General features: G+C 38.5%; 1 protein-coding gene across 2 annotated transcripts in view; it reads left to right on the top strand.

The window, feature by feature from the left end:
• TBCD (tubulin folding cofactor D) overlaps positions 1 to 22,174 on the top strand; it is a 129,655-nt gene that overhangs the window by 102,550 nt on the left and 4,931 nt on the right. For both annotated transcript variants that reach the window (XM_062592070.1, XM_062592069.1), the window contains 8 exons: positions 2,073 to 2,156; positions 3,358 to 3,516; positions 4,020 to 4,158; positions 11,414 to 11,535; positions 12,423 to 12,500; positions 17,306 to 17,395; positions 18,405 to 18,492; positions 21,460 to 21,569. In XM_062592070.1, the coding sequence (XP_062448054.1) occupies positions 2,073 to 2,156; positions 3,358 to 3,516; positions 4,020 to 4,158; positions 11,414 to 11,535; positions 12,423 to 12,500; positions 17,306 to 17,395; positions 18,405 to 18,492; positions 21,460 to 21,569 (870 nt within the window). The remainder of the gene's footprint in view (positions 1 to 2,072; positions 2,157 to 3,357; positions 3,517 to 4,019; positions 4,159 to 11,413; positions 11,536 to 12,422; positions 12,501 to 17,305; positions 17,396 to 18,404; positions 18,493 to 21,459; positions 21,570 to 22,174) is intronic.

The raw sequence follows: 22,174 nt of genomic DNA, 5'->3' as shown, positions 1-22,174 counted from the left end.
ACCAGTTCAAGTGACTAGTAGGTGATTTGTTAGGTACTTTGCTGCAGTGTTTATGAACGTGTTGGGAAAGTGCACAGGGAAAATAATCTAAGATACTCTTTCCAACCAAGTTAATTTTTGCGTATTTGTATTTTTTGTTCTTTTTTTTTAATGATACCCTGCTACTCCGCCTGCAGTAGCCGTTGTCAAATTTGTCATCCGACAGCACAGCTGTGTGGGAAGTGAGGTACACAGTGGAGGTGGAAACACAAAAGAAATGTTAGGGAGGAGGGAAATAATACAGGGCAAGAAACCAGAGAAAAATAGGTGTGTCTGATTCCTCAAAGCCTGGAAGGAAAAACAAGCAGGCAAACTCTAGGAAAGGGTCATGAACAGCTCGTTCTAGCAAGGGCAAGGGAAGAAGATACTTGGCCTCCCCTCTCCTCCTTCCTCCACCTTCAAAGAAGCAGGAGTGCAGTGAACGAGTCTCAAGTAGTAACGCAAGTGTGACACAAGTATAGTTAAAGGAGACATAAGAGCAATCACGTAGGGTGGTGAGTCAGAAAAAAGAAAGGTACTAAGCTTTGCCTCCAAAATTGGGTTAGATACTGAAGTAGATAAGGAAGAACTTGGTGAAGTATAGACTAGTTATTCACGGTAACTTCCTCATGTTAATAGTCTTCACTTATGTTCCCCATACCTGTTTTTCATCCTTCTGTATATTTCTTAATTTAGAAACAAAATGAAACTCTACAGAAGAGAACGTTTATCTAAGAAATCCCAAGGAAATGAAATTCCTAACAGCCATTAAAATCCAAATGTGCTTTGAACACTAAATTCTTTTAAGGCTGCTTTGGTAGTGCCAGCCAAAATCAACAGTCCCAAAACATGTAAATTAAAGGAGGAAGGGGCAGCTTTTCTCAGAGCAAACTGTTGGCTGCTAAGTACTTCTGTGGCCTCTGAAATATGAATGCTTTCTCATTCTGTGTCTTTCAAACCATTGACTGAGATGGAAAGATATGGGGAGAATTGCCATTTCTCTGGAGAGATCTTTCCTCTGGTGTGTGATTTTTGCCTTTCTCTAATGGAATTGTGGGAAAATTTAACCAACTTTACTTTCTGTATGCAAACTTCACATTTCTTATGACAGATTATTTGCTGGGACTTGTCCAATCTATCTACAGGTGTTAGACATGAATATCTAATAGGCAGATACTGTATGTAGAAGTAGAAAAATATCATTTATGAAAGACTGAAACTTGTATTGAACTACTTAGGAAAAATGATGTAATTTGACTTTTTTACCATTTTAATAAATGTTCCACCTAGTTTTAGATTGCATAGACAATTGGATTCAGTTTATTTTGGAAATTGTACAGAAACAGCAGTATTATCTTTTCACAGTAGACAGGTGTACCTATTTAAATATTTTGGTAAGATTTTTAATTATTACTGAGAAAGCATGATTTTTTATAAGTGACTATTCTAATGAATATGTTGGTACAAATCTTCTATGGAGCCATGTAACCAACTGAGGATCTGCCATAGTATTGCCCATGTGTTAAAAAGCAGCTTTTTTTTGGCAACTCGTACATTGACAAGGCTTTTGGTTTAAAACATGTGTATTGACTTTATTTTTCAAATTGAAATTACACTCTTCATCTTCATTTCTTTTAGACATTTCAAAGGCTGAAAATCTTCATGGTATAGTTAAGATGCGCTGCAAGCACAACAGTAGTGTTACTTCAGCTAAATCTTTTTCATAAAACTCTGACTTAGATATTATTTAGTGTATGGATTTAAACCATTTTAAATCACAAATTTTATAATGTTGCAAGTATTAAGCTTGAAAATTTACAAGAATATGCCATTTTTAACAATGCTTAAATATCTTAATGTCAAAATGTAGGTTAGACTTTTCAGAAGATGGTTTGAGGCAGATAAAGCACCTAGGTGCTTTCAATGTTCAGTGCTTGCAGGGTTCTGCACTTTGTTTGAATTTTTTACCAGTGCCTGTTTAACCTGAGTCCTGATACATTTACTCACATACATACTGATGTCACTACTCTGACACTGTACGTCTGCTTTGACAGGGTACGTGAAGCTGCTATGACAAGTTTAATGGAGGTGACCCTTTTGCTGGTTCAGGAAGAAGCAGAGTTAATTAATGCCAACATGTACGTTACTGTTTTTGCGCTTCATCTCTTGTAATTGCATGCCAGTCTGTACAAGAAAGCGTTTCTTACATGCTGTATACTTAATCCTTAATTGGGTATGATAGAGTTTTTGACAGAAATGCATCAAACTTACCCCCACAGAGATGCTGAGAATGTTGCATCTGTTTCTTAGAGAGACTAATGTTACTGATTGAGAGAAAGTAGGTGGCAGTCTCACCTTTCTAACACAGGGCTTCTGTGAGATTTGGTCCATACTTCCCTCCTCCTTGGAGCTTTCCAGTACTGTTTGCTTAAATAGAAAGCAAACCTGCTCACTCCTTCGAAGCATTGCATCAATAACTTGGAATGCGATAAAATGTGGAAAGGGATGTTTGTATTCATTTCTGTCTTATTTTGTGGGGTTGTTAAACAACCTTTCTGCTAAATACGAATGAATGAATGATCGTTCTTGAATGAGACACTTGGAAGGAAAATACTGGTGTCAGTAGGAAGTCACTTCTTGCCCAGGGGCCTGTTGTCCAGGGGCTTGTTCCTGGTGGGCTCTTGCAGAGATAGACTAGTCAAGTGAGACTTAGAACAGGATTCCTACTGACTGGATCAAAAGACAGAGGATCACATTTGCTGATTATTCTGGATCTTGCTCTAACTGAAGGAATTCTAACAATTACTGCTATTATTACTTGCCCTGTCAGAAGGATCTGTTTAAAGCGCCTTGTTGAACAGGTATTTTACAACTGAGAATTTAGATATGAGAGTGAGCAAAACAAGGAATGGTTGAAAAACTGGCAAAAGGTGGAGGACTGACTCATTTGGGATGGATCTTTGCCACTGGTATGTGCACAGTTTTCTATTTGAAAATATGCTTTTCTCAAGGTCCTGCAGTATATCCATCTTAAATATAGTAGTTTATCCAATCTATTAAGAACTTTTATATCTTTTCTGATGAAAGGTGGCAAGTGCATGTCAAATACTATGTAATATTAATGTCATGACTTTTTTTGTTGGACCTATGGAAGTCAAAATCCTAAAGATACTGTCACCATGTTGATGCCTTATATTATGTGCACATGCATTAGAAAGAGTTAAACCATAGGATAGTTTCATAGCAGGATATTTCTGGTAGTTTTATCATTCCAAAAATTTAAATTTAAGTATGTATTCTATTTATTATATTATGTGATGCCTTGTTTCTTCTTCATAGCTGCAGACAGATTATGTGCTGGTTGGCCCAACAAGCAGCAGAAAAAATTGATAAATTTCGAGCTCATGCAGGATCTGTGTTCCTTACTCTCTTACATTTTGACCATCCACCAGTTCCACACATACCTCATCGAGAAGAGCTAGAGAGGATATTCCCAAGGTAATCTGTTAAAGAAGATATCCTAAACTAGTGAAAACAAAAAAATCTTTCTCTGAGTTGGCCCCATTGGCCAATTTCAGCCATACTTGTTGAGGAAACTTTATGAAATGTCTAGTTTATAATCTCATTTTCTTCTCGAAATGTGAGAGCTTGAATTTCATGGGAGTCCAGTAAATCAGCTATTGCATCAGCTATTGACCAGCTGTGGGTGAGAGACAGCTAGGCCTGGACTACTGGATGGAGAACTTGTTGTTTCAGCGTAGAGATGATTGGCCTGATTAAGGATAGGGACTTAAAGACTACTTTACTTTACTGGCAATGGCTGAAGTTTTGATTTGCATTTTCCTCTTAAAGCTTAAAGAGCACTGATGAATTTGATGTTTAGGTAATTTAGAGACTTTATTCACTGATAGGCTGCTTCGGATCAGGAGCTGTCCTAGGGCTCTCCGGAGAGGTATGCAGGCACACACACTTAGAATTTTTTCATCTCCTCTTTCCTCCAGGTCAGAATCAGAGACCCTAAACTGGAATGCCTCATCAGAAGCTTTTCCTCGAATAACCCAGCTTTTGGGTTTGCCAGCATACCAGTACCATGTGCTTTTGGGTCTCACAGTGTCTGTTGGTGGATTAACAGAAACAACGGTAAGAAAGCAGAGCGCCTTTCCTGTTTGGTAGGAGAGTGCACTTACCTGTTAAAATTCTTGACTAAATACTTACTTTTCTTTTTTTCCCAACAGATCCAAATTGTTATTTCTTTCTTGTTAAACACATGTTAACAGTACGATTTGAAATTTCTGATTTTGTTCTAATTGAGAGCTACTGATATGACTTCTTTAAAAAGTAGCTAAGAAGTGTCAAAAGTTACATTACAAAAAACTACCATTCAGTTGTCTGAATGTTTTGAGCTTTGCAATCTTTATTTCATTCTTCTGTACATGTACAGTTTCTTTGTCACTGTTTGTGGTAGTCTGTTCTGCTGCTCAATATCTTTGAGGCTTTATTTAGTTTAACTTATCCTTCTTTTTCAGCTTGTCTTGTTATTTTTAGAATTCTTGATTTCAAGATGTTTGGCTTCTAAGAATTTTGTTAATTTGATGTAGCCAAAGATGTATTATGTATGAAAACAACTGGGATAAGGACATAGTTTGATACGATACTGCAGAGAAATATCAGACGAGTAACAGAATATTCTGGACTGTCACTTAAATTTTCAGATTGCTAAGGTCCTGTAACAGAATATGATGGTCTGAAAGATAAGTCAGCACCCCAAGAGTGTTTAAGGGTGTTTCTAGTTAGGATTTCTGTCTCTAATTAAGATTAAGAATGCTGGTGGAAATGTGGTAGGAAATACAGCTTTTTTGGAGCTATAACAAATCGCAGAAGGAAGGAGGTAAATCATTCAGAGTTTGTCTCCCATTTTCAGTCTTACTGTCTGCTGTTCAGAATATGTCCAAATGCCTTCTTGGGTTTGGTGCCATAGGTTCTGCACCTGTGATCCGAAATAGTTCCACATGCCTTTTGATTTCGTGTTGCTGTGGATTTGGCTTCTATGCAATCTCATATATTTAAATCAATTTGGGGACTTGTTTTCCCCAATTAATGTTTCTAAATTGACAAGTAGTGGTATAGCAAAAAACATTTTAAGTGTTTGAAAACATATTGCTTTGTGACAGTAAATGTTGTATAGATGATGCAATTCTTGCAGGCTTTTTTTTTTTTAATAGCAGGCGTGCAGATGAAATTCAAGTTTTAGTCAAACAGCTCCCCCAAAGCAAGTTATCCTCATAAGCATGAAAGGGGAGGAAAGTTGTGGAGGAACAGACACTCTGACGGCTAACTGATGTCACAGAAAAAGTCTTCTTCAGCATTTTCATATCAATTTGTTAAAGTGTTGGTTGTCCTTGGTTTTGAAAAGTGTGAACAGTTCAGTTGCTTCTAGCTCCCTTGCCTTGTTACCTTCTGCCAGCGTATTTAAGGAAAACCTTCTGCATTGTTTTCAAAGTATGATTTTGAAATGTTAACTTTTTGCGACCCTGCATTTTTCTTTAATGCTAAAAGCTTATTCCACTTAAAATATTCTCAAGGGATTTGGCTTTAAAAAGAAAGTGACCTAATTCTCTTTTGAGCCAAATAGAAGTGCAAGAGAGGCTCATAGTATGGGTTCTTACACTTGGGATTATACCGTATGTGACAAATTAAATTTAATGTTTAAAATGTGATATTTAAATTAGAATTGATGTCTCATTATAATGATTTATGTTTTAAACTATTCTAACAAAGCCTGTAGCATGCTTTGCTGAATCTGCAGGGACTGATTTAAAATACTATTTGAAAATTTTAAGAACCCTTCCTATTAAGTCTGTATGAAAGAAGCATATTTTTAAGACTTGGGTAAAGGAAAAAGATGGTTCAAATGTCTTCTTGCAGTAAAAACTGTATATTTTCTGATCTTTCCTTTCTTCTCTTTATCTCTTAAAAACTGTGTCCACTTAAGTCTACATACAAGTAGAAGTTAGAAGATTCTCATGTACTGCAAGAGGATCTGAGTGCAGATGTTGGTTTGTCTTTAAATCATCTAGGGGCATCCGCAGGAGAAAGGCTATATTGTAATTCTGTGGTGATGGCTTTTCTTCCATAGTTAAAATTCTTCAGCACTATATTTAGCAAAAATATTCCTTTGTTTTGCTTTTTAAAGAGATTTGCAGAAATGAGCTGTGTGGAGTGTCTCGGAAACATTTTGGTGGCAGATTGGCTGCTGAATGAATCCGAGCTTGAGCATTGCAAGTAATCTTGGAAAAACAGAAGATGTCATTCACTTCGGGATTTGGCATTCTGCAACATTCCTTTGGTTCAAAGGGGACTTTCTTTGTATAAAAAAATCTTCTAATGATAAAACCGGTCTGTAGTGATGCACATTTTTTACAGCTGCATTAAAAAAAAAATCCTCTCAGTATTCAGAAATCAAGACTATAAAGTGGTTCTTTTTGTAGTACACAAGCCCTGTAGGTTCAAGCAAATTATTCAGTATAATTTCACAATTGTTCAACTGGATTACAATTAAAATTTTGTTAAATCACAGGATGTCCTGTGATCTTCCTCCCCCTCCATCAAGAGAGAAAATTACATTTAAAATGTTATAGAAATTTTAAGTACAATCTTAGAAAACCTCCTATTTTGAAAATTAATGGCTTGTCCAGGCCTATAAAATCATTCCAGAATGATAAGCCAAAGAACTGTAACAATTTGTAGTAGCCAGTTCCAGATGTGTCCAATGCATGTGTTAATCACATGACAAAAATTAAAGCCTGTCTATGGCATACATCATCTAGGTGCAAAATGGATGATACATAAATTACGCTTTACCTTCCTCAAAACTGACTTACCATTTGCCAGATACTCTTGTGACTTTCTGTACTGCTTGGAGAAAGTCCCGATTTTTGAACAGTTGCACTAATTCTTATAAATCAAAACGTTTGAGCTTTTGTAGATAATGTGAAAAATTAAAAGAATATAAAGTTCTACAACATCCAGTTCCTGTGACTAACTGTATGCAAATTAATGCATATTTGGTTTGAAGGAACAAGCCCACCATCTCAGTTGACAAGTTTGTAAGCAAAATACATGTGAGAATAATTTTTGGCATCCTTCTTTAAAAAAGAAGTAATGTAAACTATATTCCTACTTTACATAAAATATCACTGACTTGAAACCTAGAGTTACAGGCCTCCAAAGATTTGACCTTAAAAGGAGTGTTGTGAGTAGAACAGAGACAACGTGGTTTCACTTGTGCTAAAACTTAAACTATATGCAATTTTTAAAGTTATTGGGAAGATAGCCTGCTGCCACTCCAGTGCTGTAAATTTGTCAGGATTTGAAATGATTCAAAACCAGTGTTCTTTATTGAGCGTAGCATAACCTTAATGTGCTTTTTTTCCTGCACATTATTTGAATGTTGCAGTTTTGCGAGTAGGTTTTTCTCTGTTGAAATGCCTTCTGTGAAAACTGGGACCCTTAGTAATTATCTGTATGTAAAAACACTCATTTTGTTTAGACTTTTTCCGATAGTTACTCATTGGACTTCTGTTTATGGTGCAGTAGGTGCTGAAGGCTGGAGTGTTTTTGAGCAACGATGTCTGTGTGAATCCTGCAGCTTGGGGCACGAAGGGTGGAGTGGGTCAGTCCCTTTGCACTGTCCATGTCAGAGAGAAGGGACGCTGGCAGTGTCTGCAGGCTTCTCTGAACACTACTCTAGTAACAGTCTATTTATTTCATCTGGTTATTTCTCAGAACTTCCTTGATTTCAATCAGATCACTTCGGAAGGTGACTGACTTAATTAAGAGCTCTTTCCTATTCTGGGCCTTGCAATGATGGAAACCCAGCCCTGTGGACTTTCTCCAATTTAGAGTATAGATATCGCTAAACTTTGGTAGTGTGACTTTCCAGGTCAGCAAATGATTATTCCCACAGAGTAGCAGAGCTTCTGTTCCTTCTCTTCAGATCCTTGCTTTTTGCTTCTTGGCAAATGTTCATTTCCTTCTTTGCATTCTGGAGTTGATGCATGTTTCCATTGGTCCTTAAGATACCAAGGGCTCTGAGGAGACTCTGCTTAGATGCAAGACTGATGACCATCAGGCTACATTGATCTACTGACCATCTCCAATACAGTCTCTTCCTTTCCCGTCTTGCCTCGCTCATTTTTTTTTATCAAGTCTGAGCAAAATAGTATTGCAAAGCAAGATTTGGAGTCTCTGTGTGGACTGAACATCTTTAAAGCTTACAGGTAGCAGAAGTTTTGAATGCTCGTGTTCCAAATCGGATGCCTAAACTAATTTTCTTTTGGGCATATCAGTACCAATGCTTACCTGGAGACTTGTATCTGAATGTATTATAGCAGTATTGTACTTCAGCTTTTACAACATTGACTAGGAATTAATTTTATGAAGGTTTGTTTAGACACCTTATTTATATACTATGCACCCATCTGGAGATATAATTGCAATCACTCCTTGCTGCACTTCTTAAGGGTCTCATTCATGTTTTTCTCCTGATTCAGGAGGTTCAATCCTTAGGATTTTATAATTTTGTCATCAGATTCATGGTCCCTTTGAATGCTGTTCCCTATACCGTATATTGCCTGTCACTGAATACCTACTATCAACTTAAGTGATTCAGGCCTTGACAAACTCCATTTTAACTGTTCAATAAGACCAAGGTCATTCTACGGCCTCCTCTCAAATTCTTATCCAAAGCTGTCTGAGTTCCAACCCATTAACCTCCTAATTTCCTTTCTCAGTCCTCATGCAGCCCCAGGGAAAGGTAAATGTCACACATTTGATAAAGTGTGAATTCTGTGTTCTTGCATAGATGGAGAAAAATTTGGAAATGTTCTTCTCTGCAAATACTCGTGAGTGGTTGAAGGTTGTAGCTTGGATACTATCCTCATACATTATTTGGGAGAAAATGGAGTGTTCACCTGAAGAAGTAGCATGGATTTAACCTGTTTATCCTGTGTTATCTTGTTGTGTTAGAGTTTGTTCCTGTAACGTTCATAGGGTCTGTGCTGGCTGTTCGAAAAATGTCCTGGTTTTAAATCTGCAGAGCAACTATGTGGGTCCACCTCAATAAATGACACTGTTCTCTGGTACAGTCTTCCAGTTTGGCTACTTTCTTGGGTAAGGCTGTTTTTTAAAGTTCATAAGACTACTTCTGCTTCTCCAAGTAGAAGAAGCAAAGTGGAATCCCGTATGTATCGTAGGGCACAGAAGATTCTTTATCTTACAGTCATAAAGATTATTTGATTTTTTTTTACAACACTTTTGCCCCACATGCCATCAGTATTACTAGAAAGCTCTAATTGCTGCAATTTTTATTGATAGATGAGCTAGGAGTTGGGAGACAGTAGCACAGCGGTAAGAGATTTTCACACATTCTCTTTTCGTGCCCAATCTTATGATAAAGCTCCAGATTTTTATGGTATGAAGCCCAGTAAGATTCACATCACTAGGTTACTTCAATCTAGTCTTGTTACTTGCTAATGAGGAAATGTTCTCTTTGTTATGTATTTTTTCCCATTATCTTGCTACTTCGTCTGCTTTTGCACAGCTTGCTTTGGAGTATATCCTGTGTGTAGAATGAGACATATGCGCGCCTGTTCCTTTTCTGCCTGTTTTTGCCTTTTTAATCACTTGAATCTGCAGGAAAAGCATGGAGGAATTAAACCTTCTTCAGAAAATGGTATGAGAACTGCAAATGAGTGTAAAAGTCGGGAGAAATGGGACAGAAAGATGTATAACATAAACATTTTAAAGGCTTTTCCTGAGATTTGATGTGGGTGTAATCTTCTGTTTATAATTGATCTGTGCTGGTATTAAGACAAAATATTTCTTTGTTATTTGTAATGATCTTAAATGCAAATGTTATTTTAAAAGATAGTATAAAATAATTAAGCATAAGTAAGCATTAAATACTTGATCTCTCATTCTTTTAATCATATCTCTTATGAAGACCTTTAAGTGTAAGGATACAGGTCATGTTCAGCATACAGAGACATCCAAATTACTTTTGGCACGTGAAAGAACCACACTTACTTCAAATCAGTATTTCATTCTAGCACAGCTGGCATATACAAATGTTCAAATGGATTTTACTAAGGCTTGACTATTGTTTTGAAATGAAGAATATCCAAACAATTTATTTAAACTGCTGGACTGTTAAAAGAAGTTTTTGCTCCTGCTTTGCCCAGTATGTTTCAGTATAGAACAAACTGTTAAGATAACATACCATGCTACTTAACCACGTAGAATGAATTACTGTGAAGTGGTATTTGCAAGTAGGCTAAAGCTTTTGAAAACTAATTTTATGTCTTGATTGAAGGCTAATGTGCTCGTTGCTCATTGCACCCATAAACGCTGCTGATACAAAGTTTATATTAGGCAAAATATTAAAGCTGAGATTCCTCTGTATTTTCTTTGAGGAAGACATTTGTGAGACTTGTTTTACCAATCTAAGCTTTCATTTATGTTAAAAGGGAATTCAGAGGGGATTGATTGCATCTTTGACTGAGCTGTTAAAATGCCACCTGTGAACTTCAAAAAGAAAGCCTCCACTAACGGCGTCGGCTTACTTATTGCTTACGACCCTCTCCTGACTTTACAGGAAATTACTAGACACTTGCAACCAGCACTAAAAGAAGCTGATGCTTAAAAATTTATTTGCCCCATCTGCACCTCACATGCTTCTGGAAAACCAGGGCAGCAGCAGTGCGGAAGGCTGCTGTTGGGGCTATGCATCAGCTAACTTGGCCCAAATGGGCTGCTTCCAGCTGCAGCTGGAACATGGGCGCTAAAGCTGCTTCGGACATCTTTCTTAAAGTAGCTGACTAACATAATAATGTTAAACCAAGAGTCATTATTGCTGAGGCATTTCTAACTTTCAGCCTGAGTCTTGCTTGCATTGTGCAATTATATCAGCTTTTTAAAGAAATATTACAGCTTGAACTTCTTTTATACTTTTTAACTATCACAGCCATAACAATGTTATTATTTAAAGCAAAGCAGAATGCTAATAGAGGTTTGAGGTTGTTTTATTTTGAAAGAAAGAACGTAATGAATTTTTAATGCGGTCTTTTTTTTTGCTACAGTGGCAAAACTTGGGAAAAAAAAATCTCCTTGAAAAAAACACTTTGAAGTGGAAAGTAAAATAGCAATTTTCCTGTCAAATGTTGATACCGATTGTGTACACTCAGCTGCCGTTGGAAGCGTATCTTTGCCTAGTGACGGTGTGCAGCTCAGGCAGCGTGGGACGAGTGTACCTGAGTGTGGTTTGGGGGTGTTTGTGTGCATGGGAGCTCTGCCGGGTGCCCTGCCTGTGCCTTCATCTGGCTTCCTTCTGTTGCAGCTCAGATACTCTGCCCAGAGCCTTTTTGACTATATGAAGAAAATCCAGAGCGATTCCAGTGCTATGGAGAGTTTTTGTGAGACCTTACTGAAGGTCTTTGAGGACAACTTGCGGAATGACCGGTAATATTTTTGTTTTGCTTTTGTTTCTTTAATAGAGGGACAATTTAAAGTTAGATATATGCAACAGGTCTTTCTTGATATGCCAAGCCAAAGTATGCCTGAAGCATGCACCCTTGCTTTAATAAAGGGTTTTGAATAAAAAAGGAACGATGGTAGAAACTGGTAGAATATTTCCTATTTACTATAGCTTAACATTGGACACAATGTGATAAGCACCAGTACTGAGTCTTTACCTATTACTGGACACTTCTCAGTGTTGTCCAGTCTGCATTTAATTTAGATAATGCTTCTTCATAGATGCTTCATGTCTAATTCTCCTTTGAATGTCCTTCTTTAAAGGTGACTCATTTTGCATAATTTCTCTAAGCCTCGCTTATCAAACATGCATAAAATAGAAAATATATCTCAGGGGGAAGAAGAAACTGTTAACAGAATTTCAATTTTATTTATATAAACTTTGTCCTTTGACTCAGCCTTTGAAGTAGAAAACAGCTGCCACTTTGTGTGTTAGCTCATTTGGTAATTATCTGCAATGAGGTTTTGCGACTTCTGATGAATTTAGTGGAATATGTTGCTCAGATTTTAGAAAATAAATTCATATTTTCTACCACTTTTAACTGTGTTTTCAGGACGCTACAAGTTTAAACCAGGATGCTGTTAATTAGGTTTTTTCCTTTTGGCTGTAACTGTATGTCCCCCTCTCAGCCAACTAGGGTGATTTAGCCAATGCACAGAAGTTACGAGCAACCCTCCTCTGTGTAAATTAGAGCTCTGATCTAAATATATGTAGGTAGAAAGGAAGTTTCTTTTGTTGCATCCAATTAAAAATAATGTATACATATATGCTAAAAGCTTATTTACGTTGTTCAATTGTTTGCTTTCGTCAGGGTGTCTGTACCTCTCCTGACGATGCTGGACCAAATGCTGGCCAATGGCTGTTTTGATATCTTTACCACACGGGGGAAGTAAGTTGCTGGAAGTTGATTTGTTTATTTTCCAATGTGCAACAGGCCTCTTAAATCTTACACTGAGTGCTGCTGAATATTGCTATAGAAGCGGGTGCAAAAGATTCTATGGTAAGTATTTGTGCATGTGGATATAAAATTTTGTTTTAATTTTCCTGAAGTTGCAACAATTCAGTGGGACAGCCAAGATAAATTCTGGACCCGGTAGCCTTGAAAATGTCTTGACAAAATCTTTTGACTCTCATCTCAGTGTAGTAGTTGGTTATTGGTTCATGGCTTAAGGACTAGTAAATGAGTTAAATTCAACTCATATGTTTCACCTGGTGGACTTGGGCCGTGTTCAGATCTGTTTAGCTGTTGTCTACTATTAGCTTCCTAAATATGTACCTTTTGAGTATATTCTTTATTGTACTGTGAGCCTTTTTCAATGGCAGTATCCTGTTGTAACACTGCAAAATGTATGCCTGTAAGCTACTGGTTCCAAAATCTTACTGCTTTTGTTAATGTGAATTATCTCCAAAGAAGTTAGTTAAGATTCTATTAAGAATAATAAAAAAGACATGTCTCAGCTTTTCCAAGTTCCTTATTCTGGAAAGCATTTAGTTCAGGAATGAATAGATGTAAATAAAATATTCCAGTGTGAAATAGTGCTTTTTTGCAGATGTTTCAGAAGAGAATGATTTAATTTCAGTAAGCTGAAAGTGTGTTCCATAAAGTCTCACAAGCAGCATCTTGGCACATGTACAAATATTCGCAGAACTGTACAGCATGTATTCTGCCGGCAGAGATAGCGGATTTGGAATCTGTTAATTCTAAAATTGCTCACAGCAGGTGCATTTGCAACATTTTTTATCAGTCTAAAAGTTTTAACCGATTCTACTCTTGCTGTCAAGTGTGTATTTAGATAATCTCTCCTAGATCAACCTTGGCAGTCCCTTTTTGAATGGGATTTTAAAATTAGTTATTAAATACTAATCAATAGAACGAGTGTGACTTTTTTTGGTACTTGTGGCTGTGATCCAGGACATAGGCTCCAGTGTTACTGCTGGAGAATTTGAGAGAGGATGGATGCAAATCCCGGGTGGAGTCTGTGTCTCCCACATCATGGGTGACTGAACAGAAGGCATGCGGGAGCGTTACTGCAGACCCATTTGCTCCCTAAGTGAGACTCAAGCACAGTCCTGCAGTGCCATGGTAATGTTTTATCAAAAAAGGCATAATGTAAAATTGTGGATGGAGGGAAAATTGTTCTATTCTGTAAAGGTGAGCAGAGTAGTAAAGATTTTGAAGTCCCTCAGGGCCGAGTGTACCCGGACCGCTGGGTTTGCCACGCTGCAGGAGCCTCCGTGCTGCCCAGCCGAACGCAGCGCAGCATCTGCATGGGTGAGCCCAGGAATATGCTTAGCGCAAAACTTGCGTTTTCTTGTTTTGGGTGTAGCTAAGAGATGGTCAAAAACTGATCCTGGCTGAGAGAGCTGCTAGACTGCACGGCTGGGTGACGTCTATATGTTTTTGCTTAGAGGAATGGGGCGCGTGTGACTTTTGGGCCTGGTTTCTTGAGTGGGATCGTTTCCTCCCTTTTCGAAGAACTGTGCCTTAAAAACGTAGAAACACAATGTGGAATGGCCCAGAAAATTGTGGCACTTTGCTTTGGAGCATGAGGAAGCCGTACGTGCTTGCAGTTACAGCTACATTTCTGTAAAGTGCGCCTGTAATAAGCAGGATGGGTGGATGGGTGCTTCAGAAAATAGACAGTCTTACTGCTGGTGAACAAATTTCCTGTTGCTTCCTTTCTGCAGTTCAGTTTTTGTCATATAGCAAATGAAAAGCTTTTTCCAAGAAGCTGGGAATGAAGTGCTAGCATTCCTTAAGGTGTTTGGCTCCCATTTCTTCTCTCTCCCTCTTTTTATTTTTATGTATTGTGCTACATGGCATTTTAGAAAGGGAACTTGGGCTGCAGCATTTCCAACACTGCTACTATGCCTATGCCCGTTGCTTATAGTTAACTGTTAACGTTATAAAAAATAATACTTGCAAAGGAATTTTGAAGTTTAAAATGGATATTGTGCACTATACTGGACTTCTTTTTCTAATAAAACACCAGTTATCCAGAGCAGATAATATCCTAAAAAGGTTAATTTAACCAGGATTAATGGCTCTTGACTGCATGAGTCTGATGCTTGTTGAGAGCTGGGGGTTAGTTAATGCAGATTGCCACCGGGGGTCACCCCTGCCCCACCGCCGTGTAATTGGTGGGGCATTTTCCTGCCTCTTCAGTGCTGTAGCTCCTAAAGCCAAGTTTTGAACGCCTTTCTATTTCTTGCACAGTTCTGCAGATGAATGTCAGTGCTTGGGCAACCCTCAGAGTCAGGTGTGTGGCAGTCTGCGTACAGGAGGGCAAGAGGACTGTTGGAGGTCTTGCCTCCCTTGCTCGCTCGTGCTCAAAGTGACACTAGTTCACGGTGCTTGGTTGATTTCTCCTGCAAGGGCTCTGCTGAGCTTGCCATTTCCCACTGGTGCTGAGCTGGCTGCTACCTGGCAGCACCCGATTCGTAGAGGTACAGCGGGCAGGGAGACTAAGGGAGGGCGAACCGAAGGCACTGGCAAAACAGGCTGCCAGTCGTTGCCTTTCTGCTCATGGCTCGCTCGGGTGTAGGAGTCACGCTGCTGAAGCTGTAGGTCCGCCTTGCAGGAGTGGATAATCCCTGCGGACGCTGAGTCCACCCGGAGCTTAGATACATTGCTACTTGCTGAGAAAGTGCACCAAGACTGGCCTAATAGCGGTGCCACGTACACATGAACAGAATCGCCTTTGAATGATAATTCAGGATATAACGCGCGTTGTTGCGAGCACGAGTGGTGTTTCTCTTCTTGGGTCTGTATATGTCAGATATTCAGCAGAAGCGTTCCTGCGTTGTACAGGTCTAAGAGTTTTCTGAAAGTTATATAAAGTGTCCTAAACTATGTGTGTGTACCTACTGGTCTCACACTAATCATTTCTACGCACTGCATGCTTCTGCTGATTCTTTTAAGTAGTTCCAGCGTGAGTCCTTCATTCCCCATCATGTTAAAGAGCACCACGACAGCTGTCTTCTGATTTCAGGACCACCCCAGGTGATGTCAGGGTTGATCGTGTCGAAATGCAGTTTGGGTTAAAGAGCCGGCAGGAGGCAGGGGGACGGAGGGAAACCCTTCTGCAGCAACACGTGTGTCCAATTTAAATAAGGGCAAGCCTTTCGCCTGATCCCTTTTCCCTAGCCACTGATGCTGTTTCCGCTGGCATCGTGCCCACGCAGGGGAAGGAATTTTCTCAATTTCCTTTAGAGAGGCTAGGCTATTTGAGCTGGTCGAGATTACACGTAGGTTAGCTTTAGTTACTGCAAACATGCAATTGGCAAATGACAGAAAGGAAAGTGGGGCTGGTTTAAACACAAAATGCTGCACGTAAGGTTCCATGCACAGAATTTGCTCCAGATGCTCTTGCTGCAGTTGGCCTCTTTGTTGCTGTACTTTGGCTGTACCACTCGACCAATTTAAAGTCTTACTTAAGTCACCATATCACTGTTGCGCTGTGCTGAAAGCCTGGCACGCATTGCAGGTATTGTAATTAAGTGTCTACAAAATAGCTTTGGGTAACAAGTGCCCGCTTCCCACCTGGGTCCTGCTCCTCCAAATGTGGAGACCCTGCTGATGGGGCTGCAGGCAACAGAGGTGAGGACTCTGCTCCTGCAGCATCGGATGGAGGTGCTCTACCATGGCCCTTCGGTCCTGAAAGCCTCTGTCAGCTCTGAAAATTTTCTTATAAAGCCTCGATATTGACCGTGAAAAGTTGGTGATTTCACTCGTCTTGTGTTTTTTCTGGGCAATGCCTGGAGAGCAGCAGACAACATTCATTAGCTTGATGGATCCGTGGTTCATTGTTCAGTGTCTTAACCAAGCTAGTATTTTGCTAAGAGTTTTTTTTTTTTTTTAAGTAATTAAAAAAAACCCTAACTGCTGTCTGAAAAAATATGTAACAAGGTGCATTAACTGAACAAAGCATCTTGTTCCTCCTATAAACATCTTAATTTCTTGTTTTAAATGTTTTGTTTTTCAACAGATTACACTGTGCGGCATTTTTTTGAATCGTAGCAGAAAATAAATGTTAGGATTTTTTTTATGTTCTGCTTTACATACACAATTCAGTGAGGTTCTAAAATATGCAGTGTGGAAGTAACTGCTTACTAAACAAATATGGAATAGTTTCATTTGCATCTATGGCACTTCAGATTGCCTACTTCATGTGTATTGAGTAAAAGATTAAATAATTGGTACTGAAATAAAAGTAATATTTTCTCTTTAGTTCTCTTTAATGGATCCTTGATCCTTGGACTATATTAACAATACTTTTGTTTGTATGAGTGTCTGGGAAAGAGCTGCAAGACTCACGTTTCCCAGACTTGGATGGGGAAGGATAAATGTATCTAAAGATGGCTTCATGACTCGTACACTTACCAGCACCATAAGCCCTGGGTTTAATTATGTTGTCTGGAATCACTAAAAGAATCAGGGCTGTGAGACAGTAACGCGTTTAAAGAGCAACATCCATCTTCATTTATATGAAGTTTGGTTGAAAACCATAGGGAACCAAGGCCTGGCTGAAGCAGCGTGTGCCGGAGGGGAGGGGAGGGAGAAGGCTTGGTACTGCTCTGGGTTGCGTCGTTCCTGTTTTGAATGAGAATCTGGCAGCTTCTATAATCGTTAACTGTGTTTGAAAGTCTGCTGAAATCTTTCTTTCTTTCCCCCCCCCCCTTTCTCTTTTTCAGCCATCCATTTCCAATGAAGTTATTTATGCTTTGTAAAGAAGAAATCAAAAAATCCAAAGACATACGGAAACTTCGCTCCAGCATCGGAGTGTGAGTTGATAAAATAAATAGAGTAATCTTGCATCTGCTTGTAAGGAGTGAAGCAAATTTAATATTGGTACAGCCCAGATAAAACAGCTAGGTCCTTGTGATGTGAAATACAAGTGGAAAGTACATAAAAATACATGTAATATAAGGTTGTGTGAGCCTTATGCACTTCTTCTGGGTGGTGAGGGGGTGAAATCTTGTGAAAGCTTTCATGAAGTTTTAATTACTTCTGTAGTGTTGTTGGCATTCTCAGTGATGCACAGTGTCATTCGCGGTTTGCTTCTGGAGAGCTTGACTCAACTGGTGCCCCCAAAGAATATATAGAATTGATTAGCTCTTACATGTGCAGTAGAAAGAGCTGAAAGCACTGGCTTTAGGGAAAAGCCAGTGGCTTTAGGGAAAAACTTTCAGTTCAGAAAGCAGAGAAATCAAAACAGAAATGTATGGAAATATAATACTGGATGGGAATAAGAGACAGAAATCTGAATGACGGTTCATAGGCAGAAAGTGCTGTATGTAGAAGGCAAAAATATTCAGGTATAACTCTTGTGGCTTAAACCTCCTTTCTTTTTTTGGCAATAGTTTGAGTTCAAGAAAGCCTAAAATGAAGGCTATCTCACATTTCTGATCTGCCCTTCAGTCTTAACTGCATCACATAAAAGCCTACACTATGCCTTTGTCTGTATGTCAACTTGCTTCACATGTGATTTTCAGCTCATAGCCCTTGGTGCTGCCTGTCAGTAGTTTTAACACTATATTTGTATTTGGCACAGATGTGTGGCATCTCAGTATACTTGAATAACCCTTAAAGATTGCACTGTGCTTGCGTCAGTGTTTGCTTTCCCACAGCACTTAAAATATAAACTGAGACTTCCTGGGGGCAGTAAAGCGCTCACCCCCCCCCAGCCTTTTATTGTATTTTTTTTTTTTTTATTATTTTGAGCCTCAAAGTGTACTTACGCAGTTATGACCAAAAAGCACTTAAGACCTGTGTCTTCTTGTTTCTTCCTAGGTTTTGTGGCCTGATTCAGTTTCAAGGAGACATGAGAGAGAAAGTTTTATTTCAGTTGTTTCTCCTTCTTTGCCATCCCTTTCCTTTAGTAAGTATTGGATATATTGCCTAGCAGACTTGCTGGATTACCAAAATGTATTATTTAAAATCCTCTAAAATGAAAAAATAATTCGAAGTATATTAAAATAGCATTCTTTTTATCACATATTATTGTATACAATAGTGGTTTGGTTTTTTTTCTTAAGGATTGGCCACTTGAAATTGTCTACTTGCCAGGCTGCCACCTGAAACAGGTTGCTGCATACTGAGAAAATACCTGGCTGTTCTGCATATTGTTCTTACACCTTCTTTCCCTGCTGTTTATAATTAGAAATTATTTAGGTAAATAATCTGTTTCTTTTATACAACATTCAGCTCAGTGAGGATCTGTGCACCACTTAGGGCTTGAAGGCTCCCATTAGATAAATTACTGTCTGATAGTAGCAATACACAAGTAGTTCTGGTTTGTGAAAAATGTATTTGTCCAGTTTGTCAGAGAAGTTTATCACAAGTTTACCTTTTTCATGTAGCTGAAACAAGGCACTACAACTAAGTCATGACTGCTGACCATAAATGTATAAGAGAAACAGCTATTTAGAATAGCAATTTTGCAATTCTGTAAAATTTGTGTTCACTTGGCAAGATTTTCAAGAGACAAAAAATCTTTGTAAAGATTGTGTTGACTGTAAAAAAACTAGCTGCCTTCCAAAAACTGGGAGTGCAGTTTGACATCTGCTTCGGTGGCCGAATGTGCCGAGCAAGTGTGGCCTTTGTGCCCCGTACAAGGAGCTCATCTTGGAAGGGCCGTGGACGCCCTGCTGAATACGTGGGCACTGTCATCTGCTCTGCTCTGGGCCTATGTAGTCAATGGTGTAGGAGAAAGCAAAGGCAGTCAGAAGTAACAGCACGGGTGTGTTATGAAAAGCCAGTGAGCGTTTTGATAAGACATGGGATAGCCTGGTTGTGTCTCTGGCCAGTACAGATCAATATTGTTAGTGCTAACAGCTTTTGAATTAAGGTTAAAATCTTATGCTACTCAGCAAGGTTTGAGACTTAACGATTTTGGGTCCAAACATTTTCATGTTGTGTTTACTAACTACACGAAGAGTATTTTGCAGGAAGCGCAAAAGATAGTACAGTTTAAAAACTGCAGCTTTTATTTCAATTTTATGCTTTATTGGTGTTTCACACGATAGATATATATTGTTTTTTAGAGATGAGTCAAGTTAACAATGTCACTACTACTCCAGAGATAACCTTCTGATTTCTTTATCTTCCTTTGGTTATCATCAGACTTTCTTGAAAAACTGAGATGAGAATTTGTTTTTGTTGTAATTTTGCTGTCTTCCATTTAGTATCTTTTTATGCATTATACTTCAGAAACGAGCCTAGTTTGCTTTCTCTGTACACGCACCAACGTCACTAGGGAAAAATACTTGCAAGTTAACTGCTTCTGGACACCGGGTCCAGAAAACTAATTTTATTCACATCATTGTCCATCTCCCAACACATTTTAAGTTTTGCTGATGCCTCCACTCTCCAGAGTGGGAGTACTTCTCTCTTTTGTAGGCCTACAGCACCCAAAGTTAGAGCCAGATGTTGCCCCAGTGAATCATTTTGAGAAAAGGAATGCTCCTCCTGTTACGCTATTCTCAAACATTTTAATTCATTTGTTGTGAGGGACAGATCTGAAAAGCAAATGTTTTGAAAAAGGTGCTTTTCTTACCCTCATCCCCTTCTTCCGCAGTCTGATGCCAATGCAAATGTAAATGAAAGTGCCTACAAGTAGCACAGGCTCACACTTCTGAAGCCATAACTATTTCTTTTTTCTTTTTTCTTTTTTTATTTTTTTTATAAGCCATGATGCATTAAATTTCATCTATACTCTTTCTGTTTCTAGAGACTGTAAGGCTAGGCCTGCAGCTCTCTTTTATGCAGAGTGGGTTGGAGAAGCAAATTGGTAATACTGTAATACTGCTTGTCGTTTAGATAGCCTTAACACAGCCAGGGAAAGACATTAGCAGTGCTTTATCCCGCAGTAGAACTTCAGCTGCGTTGCTTAAAGTTGCATGAAGATGACAGTAGTTTCACTCTCATATTCTCTCCAGGATCACAACAACTTTCTTAAAGTACCTTTTTAGCTACTTTCTTCATGCTAAGCAGGAATTCATAAAGCATTTTTGGTCTCCAACTCTGTTTAATAACAATGAATAATACTGTAAGTAGAGTAACTAATATTATTCCTAGTAACAAAAATCACTATTTTTGTTCACTACTTATTTTGATAAACTTTTAACGGGTTTTGTTTTCAGTGTATTTGAGATTCATCTTGATTCAAGTGCGGTTTTTGTGTTTTTCGACTGAGCTTCAAATTAAAATATTAATGTTTTAAATTAATAATGCCCAATTCTCCACATGAAGAATGCACAGTCATGTATTTTTATAGACAATAATTATATAATTTAGTGGTTTTGCTTCCTGAGTAAGAAGTACAAACTTTGTTGTAAAGGCAGAAAAGTAGCTGCAAGGTAACATGTACTATGACTAGTACATGTACAATGACTATTATCCAACGATAAAAAAAAACTTTGACAAATACTAGTTCATATTCAGAGATGATTTTAAATTTGCAAGCAGGTAACTTAATAGGGTTTCATCTAGTCTGCTTGTACATATTGAGCACTGAGAGTCAAACAGTGATGCTTAGTCTTTACCGGTGCTCTGATTGTATTCGTACTGTCGCTACAATAGTGACTCAGTCAGAGAGCATGTTAGAAGAAAGTATGATTATTTCAGTGTAAATAAAATTACAGATCTACTGAAGGATATCTTAAGTTATTGTAAGTAAGTAAGTGGTAGTATTGTAGCGCAGTGGTAAGAATAGTCTGCAGGAGGGCTGAGCAGCGTCTCCTCTGTAAAATGATGGTATCAGTATGAGGAACCACTAACAGCACTGGGCTCTTCCGTACAGGACTCCCAATACTTCAGTAAAACTTCCTCTGCCTCTTCCTTGCAGATAAGGAAAACGACATCCAGTCAAGTTTACGAAATGTTGATAACCTACAGTGACATAGTTGATCCTGCCATTATGGATGAGGTTATGACCATACTCAGCGATACCAACTGGTGAGTGTGTTGTCAAATAGTAACGGGAGTTCAAATAATTTTTATACTACTGACGTTAAGTAAAAGGTCTGTAGCTTGGAAAAATGATGGCAAGGAAATTGTAAGGAATGCTACCTTAGTTTTAGTTATTTATTACGTAGAGGCCAAGAAGGCATTGCTGAAAAGAACCCTTCTGTTCTCAAGAACTGTGTATTTTTTTGTCCCACTAAAAGTGGTATGAAGCTACAAAAACACCACTGAATAAAGTAAAATACCCCTATTTTTCTAACAACATAAAAAGGGAGGAGATCTTGGAAATTCTCCATGAAACACAGGGACTGAGCTGTGCAAACAGACAAACTTCAACCACACAGACACTTTCTTGGCATTTATGAGCACTGGCAGGGTTCTGGAAAAAGGAAGGATCTCTGCAAGCTGGAAGACAACAGAATTAGCAGAACAGCTCAAATTTCCTCTGAAAAGTAATGGCTCAAAAATGCTACAATCTTTGTATTCAGATAAATGTTATGGTTTGGAACAGTTTAGACATTTCCTGAGCCTACAACTGTATCAATTAAACAACCACTTTTATCTTAATAATTATAATTTTTATTTTTGTAAAACTT

This window comes from Rhea pennata, chromosome 19 (genome assembly GCF_028389875.1).
Source record: "Rhea pennata isolate bPtePen1 chromosome 19, bPtePen1.pri, whole genome shotgun sequence".
In the NCBI taxonomy this organism is placed as follows: domain Eukaryota; kingdom Metazoa; phylum Chordata; class Aves; order Rheiformes; family Rheidae; genus Rhea; species Rhea pennata.
The sequence above is the reverse complement of the archived record's forward strand: the minus strand, read 5'-3'. Positions and strand labels throughout refer to the sequence as shown.